Below are 26,284 nucleotides of genomic sequence, written 5' to 3'. Positions count from 1 at the left end.
GGGTTCGACTCCCAGGTTTCTACACCAGTGTCACCTTCTCAGTAAAACACCTGGGATGTTCTGTGCAGGGAAACACGAGCAACGCTGCGAACCCGTCCCTTTGTAGGCAGTTATTGCTTGTGGCCGGCATGTAGTTTTCTGTGACTGGTGTTGTGGTTACTAAAGCACAGAACCGAGCATAGGGAGGCAGTGATTTTCTTCTTTTCCCATGGGCATGACAGGTAATTCTCCTCCTGAAGTATATGGGGATCGATCTACGCTTTGTATGGCCAGTAAAGTATGTTGCCCTACACTGTGTAAAGTGAAGATGTGCTCCCTAGGAAACCTGTGCCCGCGGGTGTTACAGCAACGCCTGGAGCTAAGGAGGCACTGCAGCGGCACAGCCCGCCTGTTATCACGCGGTTGCTAAAGGCAAGGATCACCAGCAAGCACTTGCTTAACTTCTTCCAAGGACTATCTCAGCCCCATCAGGAAGCAAAAATAGAGATTTCAGTCTCTCTCTTGAGCATTTCGGGAATTACCACCATAAAGCTCGCTCTGTCAGTCTCCGTTTGGCTATCGAAACAGGAGCACTACTGGGTACCGAGGTTTTTATGCAGAATCACAAGCCCTCGCGTACTGTTGGCTAAGTTTAGTTAGAAAACACTGTGGAAATATAAAATATTATTAATAATTATAGTTGCTTTATCATTTGTAGCTCCAAATATAATCAGGGGATTTTAAGATTTAGAAAAAGGAACGTACAGAAGCTTATAATTGAAGTTGGTGGCACGGTTGTTCTGGCATTGGAGTTCTTGTTCTGGAGGTGATATTGATTCTTCTGGGGAGCTCATTAATGCACATATTTATAAGTTGGCACATAACAGTTCAAAGTTATTCTTTAGAAAGCTTTGCATCTTTTCAAAGTTAAGAAGAAAATTCTTCCTGCCAAATAAAGCTGTTTAATGATGTACATACTCTGTGTCCGACACTCGCTCTGGTAAGATTTCCACCTGCTAAGAACAGTTGCTTTTAAAAATAAATTGAATCAAATTTGCCAATATTAATTTAGAGAAATATTCCTTTCTTTATAAATTAATAACTATGTAAACAGTGGGATGTTAAATTAAGTTTAAACTTTCCCATTTATTTATGCTTACTAATTCTTTTCAGTGTTATGCTAAATATGAGATCATTATGCATACAGAGGTTAAATCCATTTAAGTAATTTATTTTCTGTCTTTCTTGAAGCAGTTTTCTCAGTGAGAAAAAGACCTAATTTTCAAAATAGATGCGTTAGCGACCAGCAGAGATGTCTGAAATGGAATAAATATTTATTAACCGTTATACAGTTTATCCTGTTTGAAGGCAGTTTTTTAATGTAGACTACTCTGGTTTTTAAACAGTGGATTTTGTATTCTTTGGAGTCTTTATATCTTACATTTAGTTAGTTATGCTTAAATTTTTTGTGATTGTTAGGACCGCCCCCCGCTTCCTATCTGCCTGTTTCAGTTATTTGCTCTTTCTCTGGGAACATGTTTGCACCGGCTGGCATAGCTATCTATAGATTTTTTTTTCAGAATTAGTACTTTAAAAGCTGCAGTGGCTACATCATTCATTTTCTGGCATCTGCACGGAATTTAGCAAAATGGCTTGGCCAAATTTTCATATTTTTACCTTGTGCAAAAAGGAATTCTGTTTTATTCTAGTGCAATGGAAAGGGGGTGGAAAATAATTGTGCTCGTATCTCACCTTTTTCAGACTGGAATATAGGCCACGTTAAGATATTCTGTTTAGTGGCAGTTTTGTCTGTGTTCTTAACATAGTCATTGTGTGAAGCTTGGTGTGATTTGTACTTTTCCCGACATTGGCTCTTTGGAGCGTTGCAGTAAGCAAGGAAAGAAAGAGCAAAAAGGAAGGAAAGAGCAAGAAGGAAGGAAAGCAAAAAGCCTCAGTGTACTGCGAGTCAGCTGTGCAAGTTTAAAAGCTAAATGCACTCCTACAGCAGCTCGCATCTCCGGCAGGGTTTCCTCTCCCCAGTCGCAGCCTGCGGAGCGCCGCTGCGAAGCACCTTTTCACGCCTCGCTCCCCCCTGCCCTTTGCAAATAGGAATTTTTGGCCCCCTCGGAGCTCAGGCCGCCTGCACCTCCCTCTGCCCGGCGTTGGCTCCTGCACAAACGCAGCGCTCGTGGCAGCCAAACTCTCGTCTGCAAGGCTGTGGCGGCGGTGTTCACATGACTAATGCTGTGAAAGATAGCAAGATTATTTTTTTTTTTTTTTTGAGCAGCTCCAGTCTATGCACAGTTGGCTCCCAGCTGACAGACAGAATGTGGGGTGGGCTTTGTCACCAGAACGCTGGGTACTGCATGCCCAGCTATGCTCGCAATTACACAGTGCCCAGAAACCTGCTGCTTATGTCAGGGTGCAGGCAGCCTGAACACATAGAAATTGGGTAGCTTTATTTTATTTTATTTTATTTTTTTTTTTTTATCTTTTCCTTTTTGCCTCTTTCATCCCAGCAAAGGTTATATAATGAGGGGATTGCTGCTAAAGTAAAAAGGGAAAATGAAGTCTTTGTTAAATGCCTTCACAAAGAAAGAAGGTAAGCAATAAAGCAGAACACTTTGATGTTTCAGACCGGTGTTTTCTTGTGTACATTTAATATGATTGGCTTAGTGACTCTATAATTAATCAATTCCTGTAGTTTCTGTTTCAAAATTATTTTGTGTTAGACAGTCCATTTAGGCAACTGATTTTTAAGGCTGGATGTGACTTTATTCATTTTAGGTTTTTCTCTGAAGAGTCAAGGAGTTATGAAAATGTTTTTGTTCCCTAAGAAATGCATTTGCAGACACCTAAGGAATTTCCTAGGTGAATTTTGTCAGTGAATGGTGCTGAATTGCCCCTTCAGATGTGTGAAATGCCAGGAATAGAATTCTGAGAGCTGGAGGAAGGATTAAATGGTACTTTCAGGTATGCTTTTAGGGATGATAATTTTAAACTTTAGGGGCATGAAATTCGTTCAGACATTTTCATGTCATTTTATATCAAGTGTTTTTCCCAAACAAGTTTTGCAACAGTTATTCTTCTAGTTCTGAACATGGTGAAATATTAGGGAAAACCAGTGTCCAACAGGGGTTAAAGCGTGGACGTTCGCGTTTCATCATTTGGTGTTGTAGTTGTTTTTTTATTGTGAAAATAATATAAATAATGCCTCTAAGAAGCAGCTAAAAAAAATATCCACCCACTTACAGTTTGCAGATTGCTGGGGAAAAGAAACAGTTGGGTGGAATATTAATCACTTTAGGCACGGAAATGCTTATTTTTAACTCTTTCTATAAAAGATTTGTGTTAGACACACGTCAGTTGGTGTAATTAGTTGTCCCCTTTCCCGTTTATTTTCTGTAGTAAAGGCTGATTTTGCTGGTAGTTCTCTCCTTAAGAATAGAATATTGATAGCAAAGCACAAGCTAGCTCCTAAATGCTCACGTAAAATCCTTCTAAGGTATGTAAGGGAAAAAGACCTCATTTAATCCGGTACCTGGAGAGTGTGTATACATCCAAAACTTTCCCTGTTTTTCAGTAGGAATGAATGTGCCAGTCTGTCTTTTCTAAAATCCGTCGGTCCTCCGACGTGCAGCCCTCCGTCCATCCTGTCGCCGTGCCTGAGCCCCGTACCCCCCTCGTGCTCCCTCCCACTCCTGCCAGAAGATATCCCACCAACCTCTCGAAAGTTACAGTGAACATCCCCAAAATGTTGGCAATATTTAGTTTCATCAGTCTGTGGCTGGAAGGCTCGGCAGCCTGCTGGGGGTGTTACCTGTTTAAATTCATGAAAAATTAAAATCTGAGGGTCAGATCCAATTTTTACTGAAGTCCAAGAAAAACTTTAGGGAACAGCATTAGACCTTCAGGTAGCAAACCTGTACGTGCAAAACATTCCTACATTGGGTTCTCTGTGCCTTCTCCTTTACTGAAATAATTTCTGTAGCTATTCTGCTTTATTGTACCTGGGAAAGATGCCTGTCTTCAGTGAAACAATTTCTAGAGCCGTATTCTGAATATCAAAAATACAAGAACGCACAAATGGCACATCTATGTCATATACATCAATCTAGAGGTTCTGTATATCGCAATTTTGAAAATAAGTGCTGTGAGTTTCCTTTAAGTTAGTACTAACCGGGGCTTTCACCGTGACATCTGAAGCACCAAGGTGCTTTCAGTGACATGCTCTGCTGCTTTGAAACCTTGAAAAAAATATGAAATACGAAAACCTGGAAAATTTTGAAAATCAGACAGAGTTTCTGCCAGTTTCTAGCATAAACGCTGGACTTCTGTGCGTTATAGCCTTTCAAAGACTACTTCCCGTATTTCAGCCTTGCTCCGAATGAAATATTATGGAAATGGATTTAAAGCCCTTTCTCTCTGTGCACACTGCTCTCTTGTTCGGTTGGTCTGATGCCGTTGAGCTATTTACCAGAGAAAGTTTCAGCTCGTTAGAAACATGAAGAATGTTATTCTGAAATATTCAGAATCAGAGTTAATGATAGACTGATTCTGGTGAAAATTATATAAACCATTCTATTACTTGCGGTTCCATCTTTATTTTATGTTATAAATATGCTTTTGGTTTTGCTCTGAAACCTTAAATTTTGCTGTGTTCTCTCAATTAAAGGCTGTATTTCAAGGCAGGACAGATTGATTCCTATGTATATTCATATTTATGTGAATTTATTTACTTGCACATTATGACAGACATCCTTATTCAGGTTTGTGTGTGTTTTTGAAGGGTATTGAATGCGTAGACATTTCTGGCACTTTATAAATGGCACTTACTGGCACTTTAGACATGTAGGATGATATTTGCGGGGCGTCTCTCCCAACTGAAATATGATTTTTTGAAAATCACAACAGCTCAATAAAGTCCTCAGAATAATGCCTGGCTGCCTTTTGTTAGTTGTAGTACTGTGACTTTTCAGATGTAAATACCTGCACTTTGGACCAAATCCTGCGACCCCCTGAGTTCCACTGAAATAAATGAATGAGAGCAGTTGCATGAGTGGGGACCGTGGCAAGCATGGGTGTTCAGGGTCAGATCCTTTATGACCTTATGATATGGGTAGGAAATGCGGTCATATCTAGTGATGGCTGGGTGCCTTTTATTAGGAAATTTGCCTTCTAAGCTGCACTTGGAACTAACTGACCCACTACAGTGAGAACCGGAGATCTGGAACGCGTAGTGTCTGCTTGTACAAATGCTCCTATGGCTGCAGCGCCGTGCCCGTGACACTGATGAAGGGGTGGGCCCTCTGCTTTGTGTTAGGTTTTTATGGCCCTGGCTTTTGTTTTCTGTTATGGCTACTTCATTAAGTAGTATATGGCAGCCTTCGGATACAGTCATGTTCTCTTTGGGGCATGGCACGTGACGAAGTGAGTGTATTACCCTCGGGTGATATGTTCTATATGCAATAGTAATAGATGCAGTAGAAATGCCTAGATTAGAAAGAGAGGAATACCTAGGGATTACAGCAAGGTAATAGAGTTCTGCCAGGAGAAAAATCTATGTCCTCAATTTTTAACCTGGAAGATGGGGATAAGGTGACTGTGAACGCTACAGACTTCAGGTTAGGCCTGAACTTGTGAGAGAACAGAGTTCTCCCTGTCTGGGTGCCAGCGGGAGAAGGAAGTCAGAAGATCACGAGTCAAAAGTTTTGCCAGTCACTCCTGTTCCATGGCTTTCTGATTGAATCTGACAACATAGCATGAATATGAACTTTATGAGACTCAAACTTGGCAATAGTGAGGCGTTTCCCATCTCCTAGACCATAGCTCAGACTGTCCAGCGCTCAGGCCGCTGGTGTTGCTTAATTATTAAAGCCAGAAAACAGATTAACACTGCCCAGTTGTTTCCGGTTTTAATGATGTTTTAAAGATTACGAACTCAATTAGCTATGCAGGCAAGGTAGAGTTTCTGTCTCAGCAGAAGAAACAATGCCTTATGTTGCTAAACGTTTTTATGGGGTGGTAGATGCATATGAATGGTGAGGTCACCTCAGATTACCCTGGATGTCTTTCTTTACACAGTGCCCTTTAGGGAGGCTCCCACCTATTCAAACAGAAGGCGGAGACCCCCAAGCACCTTAGCAGCGCCTCGGATCTTGCTTCGTTCCAACAGCGACAACAATTTGAACATCAACAACCTCCCTGAGTGGTCAGCCTCCTCCTCTGCTTCTTCACACCGCAGCCTTTCACCTCATCTACTTCAACAGATGCAGAATAATCCTAATGGAACTGTAAAAACTGTGGGGAGTTACACTCCATCCTCCCGGAGCCGGTCGCCATCCCTAAACAGGCTGGGAGAGGATGCCAAACGGCAGCAGCACAGGCACATCAGGTGACTTTTTGACTATTTGCACAGCATGAGATATCCCTAATGTCATCAGGCTGGACTGTCGTGTTCTTTTCTGTTATTTATATGCCCGTTTTGCACTCTATATAATATATGGTAATAAAACCTCAGCACAGTGGAACACATCCAAGTGTGAATATTTTAATTGGAAACTCCAGCCAAAGCCAGCTGTTTCCTCACAGAGCTCCAGCAGCCAGGCAGACTTTAAAGTTCAGCAAAGCTCAGCAGCGACTTATCACTGAGTTTGCACCTCCAAATCAAGGTGCTAGTTCTCAAGATCTTTTAATAGCTGAAATAATGACGGCATTTAACAGGAAAGTAAAATGTTTCCAAGGTACTCGGTCCTTTTGTGAAACTACTGGTCATGCCTGAAACCTTATGTTAGAGCTGCTCATGGGTGATGAAGCAGAGACTCTTTCATTTCTCCCTTCTGTAGATGTGTGCTGAACTAAAGAGTAGAATAGAGGGAATAACTGGGGGGAATAACTGAGGCTGTGTAGGAGGCTGGCCGAGAGCAAAGGGTGCCTCTTGAGATAGTGGTGGTAGGTGTCATGGGCTTCTTTCATGATTATCCTTGCTGCAGGGTTTTGCATTCCCTATGACTTTGCTGCTCTTCCTTTCCTCTTGAATTACAAATGTGATTTAGCAAGGCACTCTCTGCAAATATCCTGCAGCTATGTCCGACTGGAGAGCAAATCCTGACTAGAGTGATGCAGGTATTGTAAGTAATATAATAAACCAGAGGATTGTGTCTAGGTTTGGGTCACAAATGGGGGCTTCAGGTTTGTGAAGCCGCTGCCCTGTGAATAGGCAATTACAGCTTCATGTTGAGGAGGAACTGCATCTGTCAAGCGTACAAGTGATGGCACTGCACCAGGACGAGGGGTTTAAAGTGCAGGGCTGCAAAAATGAAGGGAGGCAGAGCTGGGTACTGATGGGGAGAGAATCAGGCATTTAAAACAATGGTCATTTCAAATACCAGGCTTTGTCTTGTTTCCTGATACGAAGAACATCCACTGTTCGGAGTAGAAAAAGACATGAGTACGGTTAAGAAATGCAGCTGTTGCTTTCTCTTTGTCACTTGGAGGTGTAAGGGGTCTGTACTTGAGTTTTCAAGTCAGTGAAACAAAGCATCATGTAGTTGAAGCTGTCACCTGTTGTCTTGCACATTCTTCTTCTCTCCCTGGCTGGAGGCACCCAAACTGACGCGCAGGATTTGTCAGAGTAACGATACTGCTGGGGCGTGGAAATACGGTGCATTGTAAAAAAAAAAAAAAAAAGTTGTCTGAAATATAAGACTCACTGGAAGGAACAGAATCCAAGTTTATTATGCCAGTGCTTTCATGCAGCAGAGCAAACCCATCTTACCTTGTTGTGTGTTATGATAGTGGCAAAAACGCGTTTGGTGGTCATTTGGGTGACACTTTCCCAGAGAGACCCGATCAGCTTAAACACAGGTTGTCCGTAATGAGGCTTTGTTTAGGTGAGGAGGTGGCCGTGAGGCGCTTTTCAGAGAATGAGTGCCCTCGTATTCCACTGGATACTGGTGATGCCACCCGAGTGGGAGGTTTTACCATAAAGTCAATGATTCTTTCAGCTGGAAGGAATAAAAAGAGCCTTTTCATCAATATTCCTGGGGAAATGCACTTCCAAATTCTTGAGGAATGCACTTCCAGATTCTTGAAGTATAAACAATCCTCTGAGGTGGGGGGAACAATTAAAAATTTTTTGTAATAAGCAAGCATTTATTTCCTTTGACTTTATTCAGCCACTTTCCTCTTCCCTTTCTGAAAGCACGTGATTTTGAAGGCTGGCACGAATGATAGTGGAAACCAATTTAATGCCCGAAATTTTGTGGAAATACAATTTTGATCTTCCTCTTAGTGCATCAGTATCACACCTACTTAAAACTGCTGCCCAGCTGCAGAGTTTCATATGTACCACCAGGGCGTGTTTCAGAGACGTCCAGAGTACGTGCAAGTACCGAGAAGACAGCTGGAGGCTTTTTACATTTAAAGACAAGTAAAAGGATTTTATATATAATTTTTCCTGCAAGCAATGCAGTCATGAATGGCACTTCCCTCACAGATTTTGTTTAGCTGTATGGCCACCTACTTACTGTCAGCTAAATGTGGGAATTGTTGCTGTCTCTGCTTATTATTTGCAAATAATGCGTTCACCATGAAGCTGTTGTTCCCCTTAGATGAAAAAGCCCCTTTTGACGTAGCAGTAGAGTGGGTTCTGGAGCAGAAGCAGCCAGAAGGGGTAGGTTAATTAATGGAGAAGGTTAGAGCACGACAGAGGGTCAGTGAGGTCTGTGGGGTTTGCACTGTGGAAAGGAGAGGGCTGGAAAGCGATGCTGGAAGGGGTTCATGTGATCTTTACAGCCTGTGTGGCTCAGGTGTTTTATCATCTTGTAAGGCTGCTGCTTCTCATACCAAACTGGTTTTGCGGGGGTAAGCTGGGGAAGGCAGGGGAACTGGCACCCTTCCTGTGGAATGTGTCCCACAGTGATTAGGGAAGGGAGGTGCCAGCAGAGCCTCGGTCAGTGCTGAGCCATCAAGGATGGACACCTTCTTCTGGGTGAGAGGGAAACATGTCTCCTGAAATCTCTGCATCCTCCTCCTGCTCCTTCACGGCATGGGGCTTGCTGGGCTGGGAGCCCAAGCTGGGGACAAGGCTGGAGAGGGAAGATCTGTTTCTAAGAAGTCATCTATCCCGTGTTGCAGCCCTGATTTCCATTAGTAAGCCTGTCTCGTCAGAAATGATGCATCCAGTGCGAAGGTTAAATGTGCCATTTCCTCTTCTTCTTTCAGTAAGAGAGAAACTGAATGAATCTTCTGTTAGGAGAATAGGAGTTAAAGAAGATGCTGGGACATAACATTGTGAATAGCTGCTACCAGACTAGGCTTAAAATACACCTTGATACAAGTGGGGATCGGATGTGTAGCAACCTTTTATAGATCTGGATTTTTTATGGTGCTGACTGTCTCTTCATTTATGAGGAAAAAGAAATGGAGCAAAGGAACTGAAACCCAAACGTCATCTTTTTCTGTCTTCCTTTAAAAAACTGCGAGAATTGGCTGAGGTTTCTGATGCAAACTCCATCACAGACATGCAACAAGAGCTCCCCTTTGAACCCTGAAGTACGGCTTGTCTTTATTAGCACCTGTTCACTGTAATAGAACAGAGCACCAAGGTGAAAGGGGAATGCTGTTCCAAATGGCGAAGAAGTTACTGCAGGGAAATGGAAGTGTTCCTGATATGAAAGATCCACCACATTTGGGTTTTTACCAGACAACTTCTTCTTTACCTGTATTGAGAGCCTTATTGACTTCTATTTTTGTAGGAGATTGGTGAAAAAAAAGGGGGCAAAGAAACATTAAACTCCAGCCCTCATATTTCCTTTTGCGTAGAGCAGTCTGAGATATTTGCTTCCCCTACAAGAAAGCAAGCAAACTGTTACAGTGCTAGACCACCTTTAAATCATTCTTCTTCCTTTGGTACCCTGTCTTTTTCCTATAAATCTTCATGAATATTCTTCTTTCCCCTGAATATTTTCAGTTTCTAGACTTTCTGTGCAAGACCTCAAGTTTTTTTTATTATTATTATTATTTTTATTTTTAAAGTTGATTAATAAGGGCATTGCAAGTTTGTTATGATATCTCCTATAGCTTTCCTGCCCTCTTCAATATATTCCTCTTTCTCACCTTATATTTTTTATAGTTCATTCATTTTTCAGGAGGTTTAATAATGATCTTATGTATCATTCAATAATTTCTTCTTTATACACAATAAGTAGATTGTGTGTTGTCTGGTGACCTATGACTTACCTGGGCATGCCACTCTGAACTCACTGCGGGGGCTATTGATTGCCATCAGTAAGAAATGATCCTCTGGAGAATATGTTAGCCCTAAGATCCGTGCTTTGTGCAGGTCTAAAACTTAGCTCCGGGCCTTGGAATGAAGAAGTAACTGGATTATTCAGTTAAGTCAGTTAATAATTCAGTTGTCTTGATTGTTCAGTTAAGGTTACAGTATTACAAAGATAACCATTCCCAGCAATAATTGTGAATACTGATGTTTTAAAGTCTTTCTGACAAATTTTGATGCTTGTAATGTACGATTTGCATATCAAACTTCATCAGGGTCTGTGAATGTGCAAGTTTAATCTGCAGAAAATCTGAAAACTTCAGTGTTGGTTTCTTTTCTAGGCCATCATGGTCAGAAGAATATTGATCATGCTTCATATTGAAAGATTTCAACCATTAAAAGCATGTGTTTAGGATGAAAACCATGTGTTTTTTTCTGCAGGGTTAGACGCCTTACTGGAAGATAATGATGTTATTCTCTGCTTAATTTAATCCTACTAATGTGATGGTAAATGATTAACTTTACCTATTTTAAATAAAGAGTTAATATTTTTAAATTTCGATTTCCAGTGCCGTTTACAATCCTAGTGCCAACAAGGATACTCTGTCTGCCTTGGATTATCAGGGTCCAAAACGCAAGCTTTACAGTGCTGTACCTGGAAGACTTTTTATTGTCGTAAAGCCATATCAACCTCAAGGAGAAGGGGAAATTCATCTGCACAAAGGAGATAGAGTCAAAGGTGAGTACGTCATTCATTTTGAATGAACATTTCCTTCTGCTAGACGGAAATCTTATTTTAAAATCCTCTGCTATTTTAGGAAAAAAAAAATCTGTTCAGTACAAGTGCTTATATGCATTTGTTTCTTTACAGGGTATTTTGGTCCTAGTTCTATTTTGTAACCAATGTGTATTCAGCTGCCATTTTTGCTGTAAGTGACTTCAGAGTCCCACTAAAATTCAGGAATATGTGCAGTAATAGCAGCATTGTCTTCTACACAGAGCACGTAATTTGCTTCTGTAGTCATCATAGAAAGACAGCTCCAGGGCTTTAAAAGGTTGTAAACACGTCAGCTATCTAAGCAGCTCAGGAAGAAAACAGGGGTAAGGTCAAGACTCTTTCAAGCCCTTTCCTCAAGGAACAATTTATTGGTTAATTTGAAAAATTCCCCTCGTGAGACTTAGCATAAGTAGGTAGGTAGGACCTACTGTATATATCGTGGGGAGGAAGTGTGGCTGTGCATGTATGATTTCGCTCCACTGGTGCACTTCCCAACTAAGAATGTTAAAATTGAGGCCAAACTTTGTGCTATTATTTTGGAGCCAGTAAGTACATCCAGGTACGGCTGAGAAAGTGGGCGATGTGGTTTACAGGATTGACCTTCCTAAGGGTGCATTGTCTCGCGGTTTCAGCTGTGGTTTTGCACATCAGGTAAAACAGGTCAGGGAATAGAAAAGACTTTCTGCTCAATCCATACAAACCAAATACCAGTTACGGAAGTCAACTAAAAGGGAATAAATTCAGTGTCCTAAATAAAAGTGTTAAGCAGCTGAAAATTTCCTTGCAACTGAACCTACTTATCTTACAAAGGAAAACTTCAAATATCTCCTCCCTTGGGCCTGCAAACGCTAGTTGGAAAAAAATGGGGAGCCATTTGAAGGTATTTTTGTATTTTTATTTTTGGATGTAGCTGATTCTGAAGCATTTGTGGGTTTAATAATTTTCGTTAAGGCTTCAGAGGGTGTGGGACAGAAATCTGAAGAGTGCTGCACTTAAAGGTGAAACATACACAAGCTTCTTTTTAAATGCAAGGATGAAGGAGGAAGGTTAAACTTAGGAGAGCTGGTGACGTCTGTAGGGCTGAAAAGATAATTTGGCAGTCTGGGAGGTTGTGCCCTGATCAGGTAGAAAGCAATGATTGTGATCTAAAGAAAGTAGTGCACAATTTTTGGAAGAGCCCATATGAACAGTTCATAATAAAACATTATAAAAGTTCCCCATTGATAGAAGTCATCTAGGCTAGCGTAAAATTAATAGAGGGCAAGCAAAGCTCTGAGGTTTTAGAATTTCTTTGGAATGCCAAGCACACCCCAGAACTTTTTGCTTATTTGTAATCTCAGAAAATCAAACCCTGGGAAGAATTGCCGGTACCTACAAAGGATGAAGTTCTGGGGGTCATGGGTGGTACAAATAACTTTTTCCGCTGAGTGTGTTTACAGTGAGTATGGTTGAGCACCGCCATCTGTTCTTTGGGGGACGTTGTATCCCCACACAGTCGTGTTCAATTGACTTGTTGGATTTGAAGATGTAGCAATATTTTGTTTGTGTAGGGGATGTAAGATCCGCAGAGATTCCTGTCACCAGAATAAAACAGTAGAGACTCCAGGCAGTTATGGAGAAAGACAAGACAGAAAATGTGTTCCCTGGCAAAAGAGGAAACAGTGCAACAGGTTGCTTGGGACACTGAATGTTGTAGGGGCATTTGTTATCTGGCTGCTTGTTGACATTAGAATCTGGGACTATTATATGCAAAAATATCCCAAGAAGAAGGGATTTAAATTTTGTTGAAGAGTTTACTATTTTAAAAAAAGTAGCTCAGGAGCCCTTGGTTCTAAATTGTTATGACAGTAACTAGAAAACGATGCGAGGAGAAATTAGTCCACTTTTCAAATCTTCTTACAATAGTGTGATCTAAACTTGAGACCAACGATTTTTGTGGGGGACATTAACCAATGAATGTCAAAATGCTGAAATAGAAAATGAGATTCTGTCTGGCCTGTGAGTTTTGTATCTCTGTTTATAGGGAAGATCTGTGTTTACTGAACTGACTATAAATTAATTATTACTGTTAGAAAAAGGGGAACATGCCCATCCAACATCAAATCATCCCTGCAGGGATTATTTTTTTTCAGCTCCAAATAAATGGTTTGCACATTAACTAAAATCTGGTAGAGCTCTAGCATTTGCAGGCACACTTGGTTTAGAGCATTTTATAGAACTTGGATGTGATAAAGTCTGGTGAGGCATTTATACACGTCAGTCTGCTTTTGGAAAAAGGGAACACAGGGATTGTCAGTGTTACTACTTAGGATGAAATCACGTGGAGCGTGAGTGAAGGCTACTTGCATGGCAAGGCTGGAACACCGTATGCCAGACCCTCATTGCTAATCAAAGGAAAACTCTGAGAACAAGATCAAATCCTATTTCGTGTTACCATGTCAATGGTTCCTCAGTTGTCCCAAAAAATATGTCAGAATTAACACAGCAAGGTCATGTAGATAACGGAGAGTCCAGGTAAAAGGACAGTGATGCTTTAAAAAGGTCTCAGTTGTGTAACAGTGTTGAGGAAGCCATTCAAGCTCAGCAGATGGGACAGAAATCCAAGTTCAGTTAAGTCTGGATTCATGTCCCTGTTCCAGTAAAAATGCAATTATTTACAGAGAATAAAAAAATTACTCCAGTGTGAGAGATTGATAGGCTTCCTCCCCAACACCCAAAAGCACGGGCAGTAATGCTCCTCTAGGCCCCAGTGCTCCTTGCGTGCTGTGCGAGTGCCAGAACCACTGGCTCTAAGGAGGCCCTGCCTTTTTTTCTCTTTCTGAGCAGAAATTGCACTTGGTACCAGCCATATTTTCTGTCTTTTAGAGACTTGCTTAGCAAGACTATGATCCCCTCAGGACTGAGGGGTTGATTTTCTGGGGGTACCCATGCCTGTTTGGGGTTTAGCGACCCATTGTGTGCAGTACTTGGAGGAAAAGAAACAACTTTAAACCCCATGGAATCCAATTTTCCCTCAGCTTGGGAACACCTGAACCTCACATTTAAGAAATTAAAAAAGCTTTGTCTTAGCCCCTCTCCTCTGCTGACTTGACTTGGTAGCTGCACTGTTCTGTATAAAACACAGATGCTCAAGTACTGGCTTCTGGGGTGGTATGGGGGGATTCAAACTTGTGTTTGCATTTGCTGTGGGATTCTGGCCCGTGTTCGGTCTGACCCTGGGGAGATGCTCGTCACATGTACATCCCATGAGACTAATCACACTGAGGATGTAGCAAGGCATTTATTACAGGGATAAAAAACCCAGAACAACATATCAGAGAAAGGGATTAGCTGGGAAATGTTTTTTATGGATTTTCTTTTTTAACTTGGTAGAATTAGAAGGGTCACGGAGAGGGATGAATTCCTAAACTCTTGATGAAAAGTGCTTTCATCAGATGAAGATGAGGCAGATTTTATTTTCTTTCTAAAACCGCTAGAAGTACATGAGACAATAGTTGACAGTGTCTGATACAAGGAAACTGCTCAGAGAAAGCAGTGAATGGGCAAGGTCTGAAGAAATTGTAAACTAAACAAAATGGTCTTGTATTAATAGGATATTACGTAGCCTGTACAAAAATATCTGCTTTATTTTTAGTTGTTAGTCATACATACTGACATCATTTGTGTGTCTGTCATTCATGAGAGAAGGGCCATGCCTCTTGCAAAAATAAATCTGATATCTTTATTTGTACAAGAACAACCCTAATCTTATGTTTTCACATAAATGAAGAAGAGCTTGCTTCATTCCTCACCGAACCACTGTTAACATATTTTGTTTCTTTCTTCATTTTATCTCTAAAAGTCCATAGCAATAAATCTGCCACAGTCCAAACACAGACACACACACATATAAAGTATCTGTAAAATGTATTTTAATCAGCTTTTGTGTTGCTAAATTTAATTCTTACACTGGAAATCAAGTGGCCTCTTTCATAACAAAACTCGATGTATGAAGAGGATGCGGTGCTCCAAAGTTCTTTGTGAGCAAAGAATTAGCAGTTTTCTGTGTCATGAAGATAAAGCAGTACAGAAGTATCTCTGCAGCCTTGAGAAAGCTGCCCATGATTCCAATCTGTACTAGCATACCTTGTTGGACAGGTAACGGATACGAGTTCCGGGTACCAATCACCATGGGGCAGACAGTCTCCGGTCACTTAGAAACAAAATGATCAAAATTCTTTTCAGGATCTATGTTAAAACATACCTGAAATGTACATGAATTATCCCTCGCTGACCTAGACAGAAAAAAACCACTTGGTTGCCTGACTCAAATACTTTGAGAACTTCTGAAGTCTCACCCTGCTCACAGTTTTGTTTTTCTTCTTCCTGTGTGTTTTTATTACATTTGCATTTCCATTTGGCATGTGGTTTCTAGCTATTTCTTCCAATTTTCAGGTCCCAGATCACAGTATGGTTTGTCTGTGGGTGTCTTCCAACTGTAAATTTTTATTTTTGTCTATTATTTTTGTTGCGTGCCCTGATATTGCGATCTCCTCTCTTTCACCTGGAAGGCAAACAGAATACAGGGGTAGTTCTGGAAAAGGCTCAGTTTCTTTAGCTCTTACTGTGATTAAAGAGATTTTCTAGTGCTTAGTATCTAGGAAAGTGGGGAGTTATTTCAGTATCTCAAGTATGCTCCTACAGACTTTTTTCCTGAACCTTCCCAGATGCTTCCTGTGCAGGCACATCCATCTGAAAAGAGTTCACCCTAACCAAGGTCTGCTCTCAGCCGCATTCTCTGGGGTCAGAGAAATGGTAGTAATTCAGGAGTAGTGATTCAAGCATCTGTTCTAGGCAGAAAGTCAGGAGCTCTCGGCATTAGAAATACTGACCCTTGCAGCACTACTTTTGTTTCAGCGTGATCTCAGCCAGTAGGGCAAGCCAAATATATTGCTAACATTTTCATAGCTTGTGAAATCTACTTGTAAGTCATTTTGCAAAAAGAAAGATTATTAAACCCCTGCTGTGCTTGAAGATATTGCCAACAGGCAGTGCTTGTGGGCATAAGGAAAGTTGGTCTCCTGAGATTTTGCACTTGTTAGATTAGTAAATAAAATATTGGAAAGGGAAGAGCCTCAGAAATGCCGTTTTCTTTCTTCAAGAGCATTTTGTACCGTGGGTGAATAAGTATGGCAGCAAAATTTAACCTAAGAGGTTTGTGTAAGCATTGTTTTGCTACTCCTTTATATGAAGGATGAAATTAATGTGAAATGGAATATTAATCTTGCCCGGATTCATTGGTCTATTTTGCTTTTTTACTCTCTCCTGGCTTGATCAGTTTGATTTAAATTCCTAAGATAAATAATTATGACTCATCACAGATAATAACCTAATTCATTTCTGCAAGTTTCTGGTATCTGAAGTGCAGGACAGAGTTGCGCTTCAAACTGATATATCAAAGTGTTATAACAAAGACATGTCCTTGCTCCCGCTCCAGCAGGAGAGCTCGCTTTGCTGTCCAGGCTGTGAGAAATTGATTAGGACATAAAAGCATCCACAAATCCCCATCGCCTTAGCTCTTGACCTCTTAAAGCCAGCCTTCCTTCGGTAGTCAGTAACTGGCCTGAAATATTCGGTAGACAGGGAGTACTAGAAGACCGAGCGGAGCTACGAATGACATATGAGCACATTAGCGTAGTCTGACACAGTAGTATAGGCTCCAGCTCTAAGCTGGTTTGGGACCTCTTCTCAGATTAATGCTTTCTACTCAGTATTCACCTGACCTGTAGTTTAGGCATCATTGCAGAGAAGAGCAAACTTGACTCTGACGTCTTCCTCAACAGAGATGGTGACAAACGTTACAAACTGATGGGTGTTTCCAATGCTCAATTTGAATTTCTGTCCAAAATTCAAATCAGTGCAGAAGATTTGTTTCTTATTCCATTTTTCTCCCTCCTTCACTTTCCCGAAACCGTTTAAGAGACGCCTAAATAACAGGAAAGAGATGATCTTCGTAGAAAGTTGCTGGCAAAGATAAAAAAGGAAGGAAAAAAACCCTATCTTGCCAAATCTTGAACAGCACAGCTCATTCAGTTCTATTTCAGTTGAGCCCTATTTTCTCACATTTAGAAAATTATGTGCAGATTACTGTATTTGTAGTTTTGGGTGTAGTGAGTGGTTGCTCTGTTAATAGTCACTGTCATCTTCTCATCCCAAGGTCTTTTTCCTAAACATTGCTTGTTTGCACTGTTTCTTTCTTGAGAAAGTAGAGGTGACAAAAGACAGAAATCTCTTTAAGTCAGGATCTAGCCTGACATTGGTTGTGGCCGCAGTGGTTGGGGCTGTGACATGCACCCAAAACATGAAGCTAAGGCTTCTTAGTCTTACCGTGGCACTTCAGGGCATGGTTTAGGAGACATGGGGGTGTTGCGTTGGCGGTTGGACTTGATGATCCCTAGAGGTCTTTTCCAACCTTAATGATTCTGTGATCTGCTTGCAGCGTGGGTGGCCATCGGGGCGCAACCAGGAGATGTGCAGTAAGCTCAGGGTATGGCAGTTAGGATAAGTCAGGCAATTAAATACTGAATTAGAGGTGGGTAAGGCTGCTTTTCAGATAAACCAGCAGAGTCTTTTGGATTACAGAAAGGTAAACTCCTTGCAGCCATAATTGCATCACACTTTTGTTTCGGAGGCAAGACTGGAAGTTAAATGTAAGTTTAAAAAATGAGGAATATTTTCTGTCCGTGTTACTTCCCTAATTTGATTTCTCCATGAGGTCCCACAGCCCAAGGTGGAAAAGAACTGCTGAATTTGCTTCTCCGTTAAACAAAATGTCAGTGGAGCCGCAACTGAATCTGACTGCTCAGGTCAATTATACAAAATCATTAGTTGCAGATACACAAGTCCAGATTGTACAAGAACTGCACAAGAACATTTTCTTCGTGGCAGCTGGGGCACAGGCACTTGTTTGCCTGCCGGAGACCTTACTGTGGTTGTCATCAGGGCAATAGACAATGACTTCCTCTCCAGTCACGTTGTACTGATCTCAAGTCATGTCAGTCTCTCTTGCTAAAGCATTTGAAAGCCAGAAATGGTCTGCCCATAAGGCAGAACAGGCAGATCCTGTTCATCATTCATCACAAGGAGGGAGGGATATCTGTCAGGAGCAAGGAGGGGTAGATAAAGAAATAGAGTAAAATTTAAACTAAAACCAGATTTTCACAAAAATATCTCTCTTTAAGAGAGAGCAAGATTAAGTTGCATCTTGTGCTGACCTGCATTGACGTTGTGTGTAAAGTCTGAGTCAAGTTGCCCCTCGGATGCAGAGAGCTGTCGCTCTGCGCAGTTGTCTCTTATTGTTTTCGATTTACGTGGTTGTACGCAAAAACAGACCAAACACCAAATTTTTTTTACATTGGTATGTATGCTTAGGAGATAAGCTGCCGGTACACTTGAGGGTGGGAACATACATTTTGAAGTTGTGACCATTTTAGGGGCTGTTTGGAGCAAAATGGTTTTCAGCATTGAAATAGGTATCTTGCACTGATTATCTGACATTTGGAAGCTTTCCTTCCAAAAGGCAAATAATTCTGAACATTTACATCAGGCAACAGGTATTTCTACAAGAGAAAAGCCTACATTATAATATTTAGTATTTCTGAGGGAAAGAAGTTAGCTCTCTACCCATTGGAAATTAAAAATCTAATTTAAAAGAGCAAATCCAGAATAGTGTTATATCAGGACAAAAAAAACAGAGTTTAGATTTGCACTGAACCTCGCTGACTTAGAAGTCAGATGAAAACCCTCTGTATTTCATTAGGTAAATGGCATTTGTTATCAATAACAGAACACTGGAATCAAGGTAAAGAACATATCCGTGCTGCAGTTTGAATGGAAGGGACGCTGTCACCAACCCTTTCAGATTAAGAATGAAATGGTGACATTTTCTGCTTTCTACCGTGTGGCCTAGAGGGCTTTCAGCTGGCGTAGTTCCACAGCTCACTAAAAGCACTGAGATCTTCAGCTGCTCTTGATTAGCAGAAATAACTCTTACTTTTAGCTCTGGTGGTTCTTACATCAGCATAGGCTGGTTCAGTTGCTGGATTTTGCAGTGGATTTTCAACTTTATGCACTAGTGCCATTCTGTTCATTTTCCTTTTGCTCCTCATTGTAGAAATGTTCTTTGTGTCCAGAAGATGACCTGTCATTCCCAACCCATATAATGAGTTCTTTTCCCAGGGAAGGAGTGTGCAGTTTATACAAGCACCAAAAATTGCTTGTAGATATTACAAAGCCATTTCAGATACACCCTGTAGCAGCTGTAAAGACAACAGACTGAATTTGGCTGTAAATTTTGTTGACATTTGTGCAGATAAGGATACCTAGACTAATTCACTCATTAAAATTTCAGTGTCACAATGTATTTAGAAATAGTATGCGCCATCATTTGATGGAAAAATATTCTTCTACTGTAGTTCTTGACTGTTGCATAATGGTGGGAGCTGTAATGTGGAAGAACAAAACTTTGTTGTTTTGATTAAAGTGATTTTTTGGGTAGTATATTAATTCAGCTGTTTGAGTTGTTATATTAATTTTAGTTACAATATGTATGTTGTCAATAAACTTACAGAAGTTGCAAAAGACAAAACATCCTATGCTTGATTGGCATTATATATAAAATTTATAGATGTAATTTTCTTGTGTTTTTTTTCCTGGACTTTAACAAAGCAGAATCTGGCTGATATTAAGTATAATACTTTAAAGACATTAAAATGTAGGATCCTGACGGGCACCTGCTTTTACATGTTTTCCTGTTATTCAGTTGTTCGGTATTTGTCCAATTTTGGTTTGTAGTTTTGTTCATATAATTGAACATAATTCTTGTTTTAAATTATACTTTTGTTGTGAAAAGTCATATCAGGATTCCTGATGTTACTAGAACCTTAATTTTACTCTTACAACATCAGAATATTTTTGTAATTCATGTTGTGTGTAAAGAGACTCTGACCTGCTCTTGCCATAGCAACCATATCTTTTGTTTTTACCTACAGCAAAAGGAAAAAATACTTGAAATGATAAAGCTTAATTATTAATTTTGGGAAAGTTATCCTTTGATTTACCATTGTTATGTCCTTCAGAGGGAAAATGTTGATTAGAAAATCTCTTGCTGGTACCAAATTAGCTATTACAATGTGTCTCTTAGGCACTATTGTGAGAGGGAAAAGAGAGAAATTAAGGCCTCGTTCTAAAAAAGCATTTGTGGCTACAAAAGATAAATCATATATTTTGATTTATCCTTTCAGTTACCAGTTGCCCATGTTGGAATACGTGAAGTGTTGTCAGTTTTTGTAGATACGTAGATTATTATGGCTTTGGCTCCTCTGCAGAATTTCTTATTAACGGTACCACCTGAGATATATGAAAAAGATTATGTCAAGTTTTTTGGCAGTGCAGAACCATTTAGATCTCGGCTTCTACATTTTGAGTATTAGGCCATATGCGCTTCTCCTCCATCTCACCAACGTGTGTCTCTGCCTGTCAGCTCTATCCCTGCCTGCTCCACGTTTGCCTCTTGGGTCACCTTTGTGCCTCTTATGGTTCCATCAGGCTTTCCCTTCCTTTCTTGGCACCCATAGTGATGGTTTTCCTTGATAGTAAGTCCAAGGGTACCATCATTTTGAAAGGTACCGACATTTTGTTCGTAGCTGTAATCTCTAGTCAGGCTTGAACCAGAATTGTGAAGGCTGGCTGGGTTCTGGCAACACTTTTTCCCGTCCTGCCTTTTTTCCGTCAACGTTACACCTTCAGACAGGGCTACATGTATTTTTGCTTTGCTCTTGCTATTAGTAATCGCTAACACTTAATAATTCAATAGTAATTTAATAATGTTCTAAAGTGGGACTGCTTTTCTCTGTAGTAATCACTTTTTGCCTTGCACTCACAGGTGGACTTGCAAAGCAAATTTCCTACTGTGATTTGGATGACTTGTCAGCTGCTACTGTCATAAACACAAGAAATTACTCTATGGGTGTGAAATGCCCAACTTCCTTCTTACAGTGCAAATGCTTTTTGGAGATGGAAATATCCATGTAATTCAGAGCGGCAAAATAGCAGATTTGACAGATTAATAAAATACCGAATTAGGGAAGTTTTTCTCAATTTCTAAGAAGTTTTTGTTCTCCCTATCTTTTCAGTTTGTGGAGTGAAATGAGGGCAGAGGCTGAGTGCTGAAAACTCTCCTCAAAAACCCCTAATTACTTGCAATAGGAATCTTTCACTGTCTCGCACTTGGAAATTTCTTTCCGCTGGAATCCTGCGCTCACTTTTGTGATTTGATGTACAGGAGGATCCAACAATAATTATATCATCTGCATATGTTATTAATTAAGTTTTCCTGCTTCCTTATACATAAGAAATATGGTCTATTCTTACATGAACGGAGGTTACATTGTTAAAAATACATTGGAAGCTGATGAATCCCAACATATATTGGATGGATGAATAGGCTTCTGCTTTCTGTAACACTGAATTCTTAAATTGACTTTTTGTGTTAATGTGCCCAAGCTTTACACATTTTTCAAGAGCATTTGAAATGTGTCAACATTTTTCATTAATTATGCCCCAAATATATATTTATTAATATTTTGATATAGGTATTATTTATTTTATTAATACAATTAAAGCACAGATCTGGTATCTTCACTTTTTTTTTTGCATTTAAATGTAGAGATGAAATATTTTCTCTGGAAGTTAACAATATCAATAGGTGTTAAGTAACTTAAAGAAAAGGCATGCTGAAACTGTTTTCTTCAACTTGTGCCACTGTAGAATTGCTGGTGTCTTCTTAGGTCAGCGCCCTCCCCCATTAGCCCATAACTACCTGGGTGGGTACAGGTCTCCTCCTCTATGTCAGAAAGGTGCTTGATTAATTGCGCGTTTGGGACCCATCCAGGTGTAGGATTTTGCTGTAATGGATCTATTTCCTGGGGTTAAGACGGACTTGTTATTGACAGCGATGTGTAAATGTGCACCTCGTGGAATCTGTCTCTCTGAATTTACTACATTAAAGAACTTAAAATTGACACATTTAAAAACATTTTTGTCAAACATCTGTGTTAATAGCTATCCGGGCTCCGTAAGTAATACCACAAATAGCTTAGGATTGCATTAATGAGAAAGGAGGCAAACATTTAATTTCAAATGCAGTTTTATAGATCCTGATGAGTCAAAGCAGACTACCTCTTTAGCATTACTGAGCGGGTGGTTTTGGGGTTTTTTGACCTGTCATTGATTTGATTTTCATCTTACTCCATAGCATAGTGCAAATCAGGCTCAAATTCAATGCCATTGAGTCGCAGCAGTTCCACTGGTACAGAATTCAATTGCACTCAGGCTCAGGGACTATGATTTTAAAGCCTGATAAGGTATGTTTTAACAGCACAAAGAGTGCTTGTGTTGGAGATCATCAAAGTAGCTTGAGCAAGTTAATATCCCTACCATACTGAAATATGAAATACCCTGCAGAGATCATGTTCCAGGCCTTGAAAACCATATGCATATGTTAGCAAAGAGATGTGCTTGGGCTAATTAGCCTTGATTTTCAGCAGGGCCGGTTAGCTTGGCTGGCTTAGCTAGCACACAGCTGACGGAGCTGTGCTGCTTCTAATTCCACCGGCTTATTTTTGGTAGCACAGGGACCTCTCCTTCGAACACTGTGTTTTGTACAGATGTACTCTGAGGACCTGTGTTGTACAACTGAGCTACTTTCCCAATCAAGCTATTTAGAAGAGCTAACTGTGTTCTTGTTAATCTCTAATATCACCTTTGTTCCAATACCGTTGTAGAGTACGTTTTTAATAGTACATTTACGTTCTTTTAATACATATTAAACATACAGTGATTTGTAGGAACGTCTATAAAATTAATTTAAACATAATACTTAGCAAGTATTGAGGATCCTTTCATTACTGTAATTCATCTCCAATTGCTTACTAGTAAAAACATACGTAGTTGTTCTGCAGTCTGTTGTCACAATCCTTGTGGAGTCCCGAGATCAATAGCAAGATAAATAGAACTACAGAATAAGGCTTTTTCTCCTATCAGTAAATCATTTTCCTCCCTCTTGTCACTATCTTCTTCTACCAAGAAAAATCACTGAGATGTTTCAAAAGGCGTCTACGCCGTGTATTGCACCTATGGGATATTCAAGTGTTTGCTGTGTACTCAAACCGTTAAATCATATTACTCGACCTACATTACAAATCTCTGGAGCTACCCACTAAATGAAAGAGCATGTTTCCTTAGGAAGCAGCAAACATACAAGATACCAAAATATGTATTATTAAAACCCAGTTTCAGTGTGGGTTCAGTTTTACAGTGGGTTCAGCACTTCAGCCTAATTTCAACAGGCAAGACAAATCTTTTTCGTCTTAGTATGACCATGCATTTATGCTTGATAAAAGCAGCAAGGAGAAGACTGAAAATAGAGGGAATTATGTGAGGGCCAGGTAAGCTTGTGACAAAAATAAATCTGGGAAGTGATTCCAAAGACTGATCAGGGAGAGTTGTGTTTAAAGGTTACTCTGTGCCCATTTTTGGTGTACCAGCATTTTTGTTGTTGTACAACATTTGCTTTTACCGACCTGCTATTCAGTCACTACCGAGCGTGTTATGGAACTAATCTTGGTATTTGCGTGAGAAGAGAAAAAAGTCTAATGCTTCCTATGTCTCTCTGTATTTAGTTTTAAGTGTCGGTGAAGGCGGATTCTGGGAAGGCAGCACCCGGGGACATATCGGCTGGTTTCCTGCAGAATGTGTTGAAGAAGTTCAGTGTAAACCAAATGAAAGCAAACCAGGTAATCAGATCAAGTTCCTGTTGAATCCTAACCGTGACAAATGCGATGTGTCCACACAAGCGGAGAGGCAGCCAAGACGGTAACGCGTTACTCAGCGGCGTGTTTGTGCAATACTAGAAACTGGAGAATTAAATAAAGCTGAGCTGCAGAATTAAAAATTAAAGATGGGTTTATTGATCAGATTTTACTGGATGCTGCCCAAGCAAACGGCCTTTCTCAGGAGGCGCTGTGCTGTGAAGTACTGCGAAACCGTTTACACAGAACTGTATGAGACATTTTGTAAAGCATTATGCTGTGTTTTATTTTCTTACAGTATGGGAGAATGGCTAATTAGGCAAATAATGGAAGAAAAACTGGTCAGTCTTCTCCCGAACTGAGGTAGTCATACGGAGTATTTAGCTCTTGTTCATAGCCATAAAGTTTCCTCTGTTGACCTTTTACTGAATTTTAGAGGAGGCACCCGTTAGTGAGATGTCCCATATACATCCTCACTGATGGCAAAGGAAGTAGAATCCTCCTTTATCATACACTCGTGCTGCCATAAATAAGTAAAACACAAGTGACTTTATGCGAGGAGTCTTCACAGTTCTGGTGTAATAAAAGAAGAAGAAATGCACGTTGAATCATGTTATTTTAAGAATTACCTACCATCTCATAATTTCTCTGCTTTTAAGAATTAAGATATGAGGACAACCTCTCTAATTAAAACCTCATTAAAAATAGCTCTGAGAATATAATTAATGTTCTCCAGGAGTGTATGCAGTTTTAAATTAACTATTGATCTGTTTCGGATCTCTGATGTATTGATTAAGAACTTCTGGGATTGCACAAACAATACTCTAGAATTTATGCATCGTATCGTTCATGAGCATTATTCTTTTAGGTGTGTTGTTATAAGCTGCACAGGTATACTTTTATTTTTTTTTAAATATACCCACTGTATAAACATGATAGAATGGAACAGAATGCACTGGACAAGATAATAGTTCCAGAGTAGGAAGGACTTGGAAATATTTAAAAGATTTGATAATTATTTTAATTTCATCAGTTATAGTGGAAGCTGTGGTAAGATGAAATAGAGTTTAAGGGATTAGCGGGAGAGGCAGCAAAAAGGAGGCTTTTGTAATATGAAAACTCTAAAAGAATGAGGGAATGAGGCATCAGGGACGCTGCTCGAGATAACTAAACACTGTATGAAAAGGTTATGCTTCCCTTTTGAGTGAGAAGAAGAGACGGAGACAACACCAGATCTAATATTTGGGGAGAATGGATTTAGGCTCTGAGAATAGAGAGAGAATAGTTGTGTAGCTCTTCAAAGGGCTTAAGATCAGATCAAAATTTGAAGATGGAGGGATATTAAACAAGAGGAGGATTGGGGTTGGAATCGGCAAATGTAGGAGCAGTGCAGTTCTTGAGTACTAGGTGTAAAAAAAGAATAACAAGTTGCAATTCTAGTGCGATTTCATTTGTTGGGAGCTTTATGGAAGATGAATAAATTGGGTCAGTGTGGAACATGAGCTGGTGAAGAGCAACCTGTGAACTGCTCTGAAGATCCTTCAATAAAGCCTTGTGGTCACTTGATTTAAAGACTTCAGACAGGTGTAGTCTCTGTAAGTAAGTAAGTTGTCACTAATACCTTTCTTCAGTCTATCACGGCAACTCTGCATTAAATCTGAGCTGTGCCTTTGTCTCCAAATCTTACGAAGATTCTGGGAGGGGCGTTAAGTGAAGTTCTAAAATAAGAAAAGTGTGTTGCAACTTCTTTAGATGTATTCAGTGGTTTGGGAGAGAAGGTAACGAAAGCTGTTTGTCACAAATCCTTCAAGATTTTTTCAGGAAATGCTGAGGAAGTAAATTCAGTATTTGTCAGGATTGCTTTAATATATGACAAGATTGTTTCTGAGAAAAAGTTTCTTTGATCATTCAAAGGAAAATGAAAATTAAGAAAGAAATTGTCACAAGAACAGCAAAAGGGTTACCAAAGCTGGAAGTGTTAAAAAAATATCAACAGAAACATCTTACAAATTTTCTGACATGAAATTGTGAAAACTTATGCCATGTGTCTGCCAAAACCAGAGCATTTGCTCTCATTTATACCTATTGCATACAATCGTCTTTCTGATTGTTTTCCTGTTTCCTTATAGTATCGTGTTAATAATAATGTCAACATAGCTAAAGACTTTAAATATACCATTCTTCTACTCCAAAAAAAAGATGAAAATATAATTAAATAAGCGCAAAATGGGCGCATTTTCTATACCTTCGAACTTGTTCACCCACATATTTTGCTGGGCTGTCTTGAAAAATGCCCTGCACCCAGAAGGCACAGATGGGGTGCAGTGCATCTCTGTGTGATGTGACAGAGGTTGGAGGTATGAGTACGAAATATATGAAATCCACAGTATGTGCCAT

General features: G+C 40.0%; 1 protein-coding gene across 2 annotated transcripts in view; it reads left to right on the top strand.

The window, feature by feature from the left end:
- SHANK2 (SH3 and multiple ankyrin repeat domains 2) overlaps window positions 1-26,284 on the top strand; it is a 363,557-nt gene that overhangs the window by 125,892 nt on the left and 211,381 nt on the right. For both annotated transcript variants that reach the window (XM_075095009.1, XM_075095008.1), the window contains 3 exons: window positions 6,064-6,373; window positions 10,831-11,000; window positions 23,759-23,872. In XM_075095009.1, the coding sequence (XP_074951110.1) occupies window positions 6,064-6,373; window positions 10,831-11,000; window positions 23,759-23,872 (594 nt within the window). The remainder of the gene's footprint in view (window positions 1-6,063; window positions 6,374-10,830; window positions 11,001-23,758; window positions 23,873-26,284) is intronic.

Source organism: Phalacrocorax aristotelis, chromosome 5, assembly GCF_949628215.1.
Source record: "Phalacrocorax aristotelis chromosome 5, bGulAri2.1, whole genome shotgun sequence".
Taxonomy (NCBI): domain Eukaryota; kingdom Metazoa; phylum Chordata; class Aves; order Suliformes; family Phalacrocoracidae; genus Phalacrocorax; species Phalacrocorax aristotelis.
Note: the sequence above shows the minus strand (reverse complement) of the source record. Positions and strands in the feature narration are given on the sequence as shown.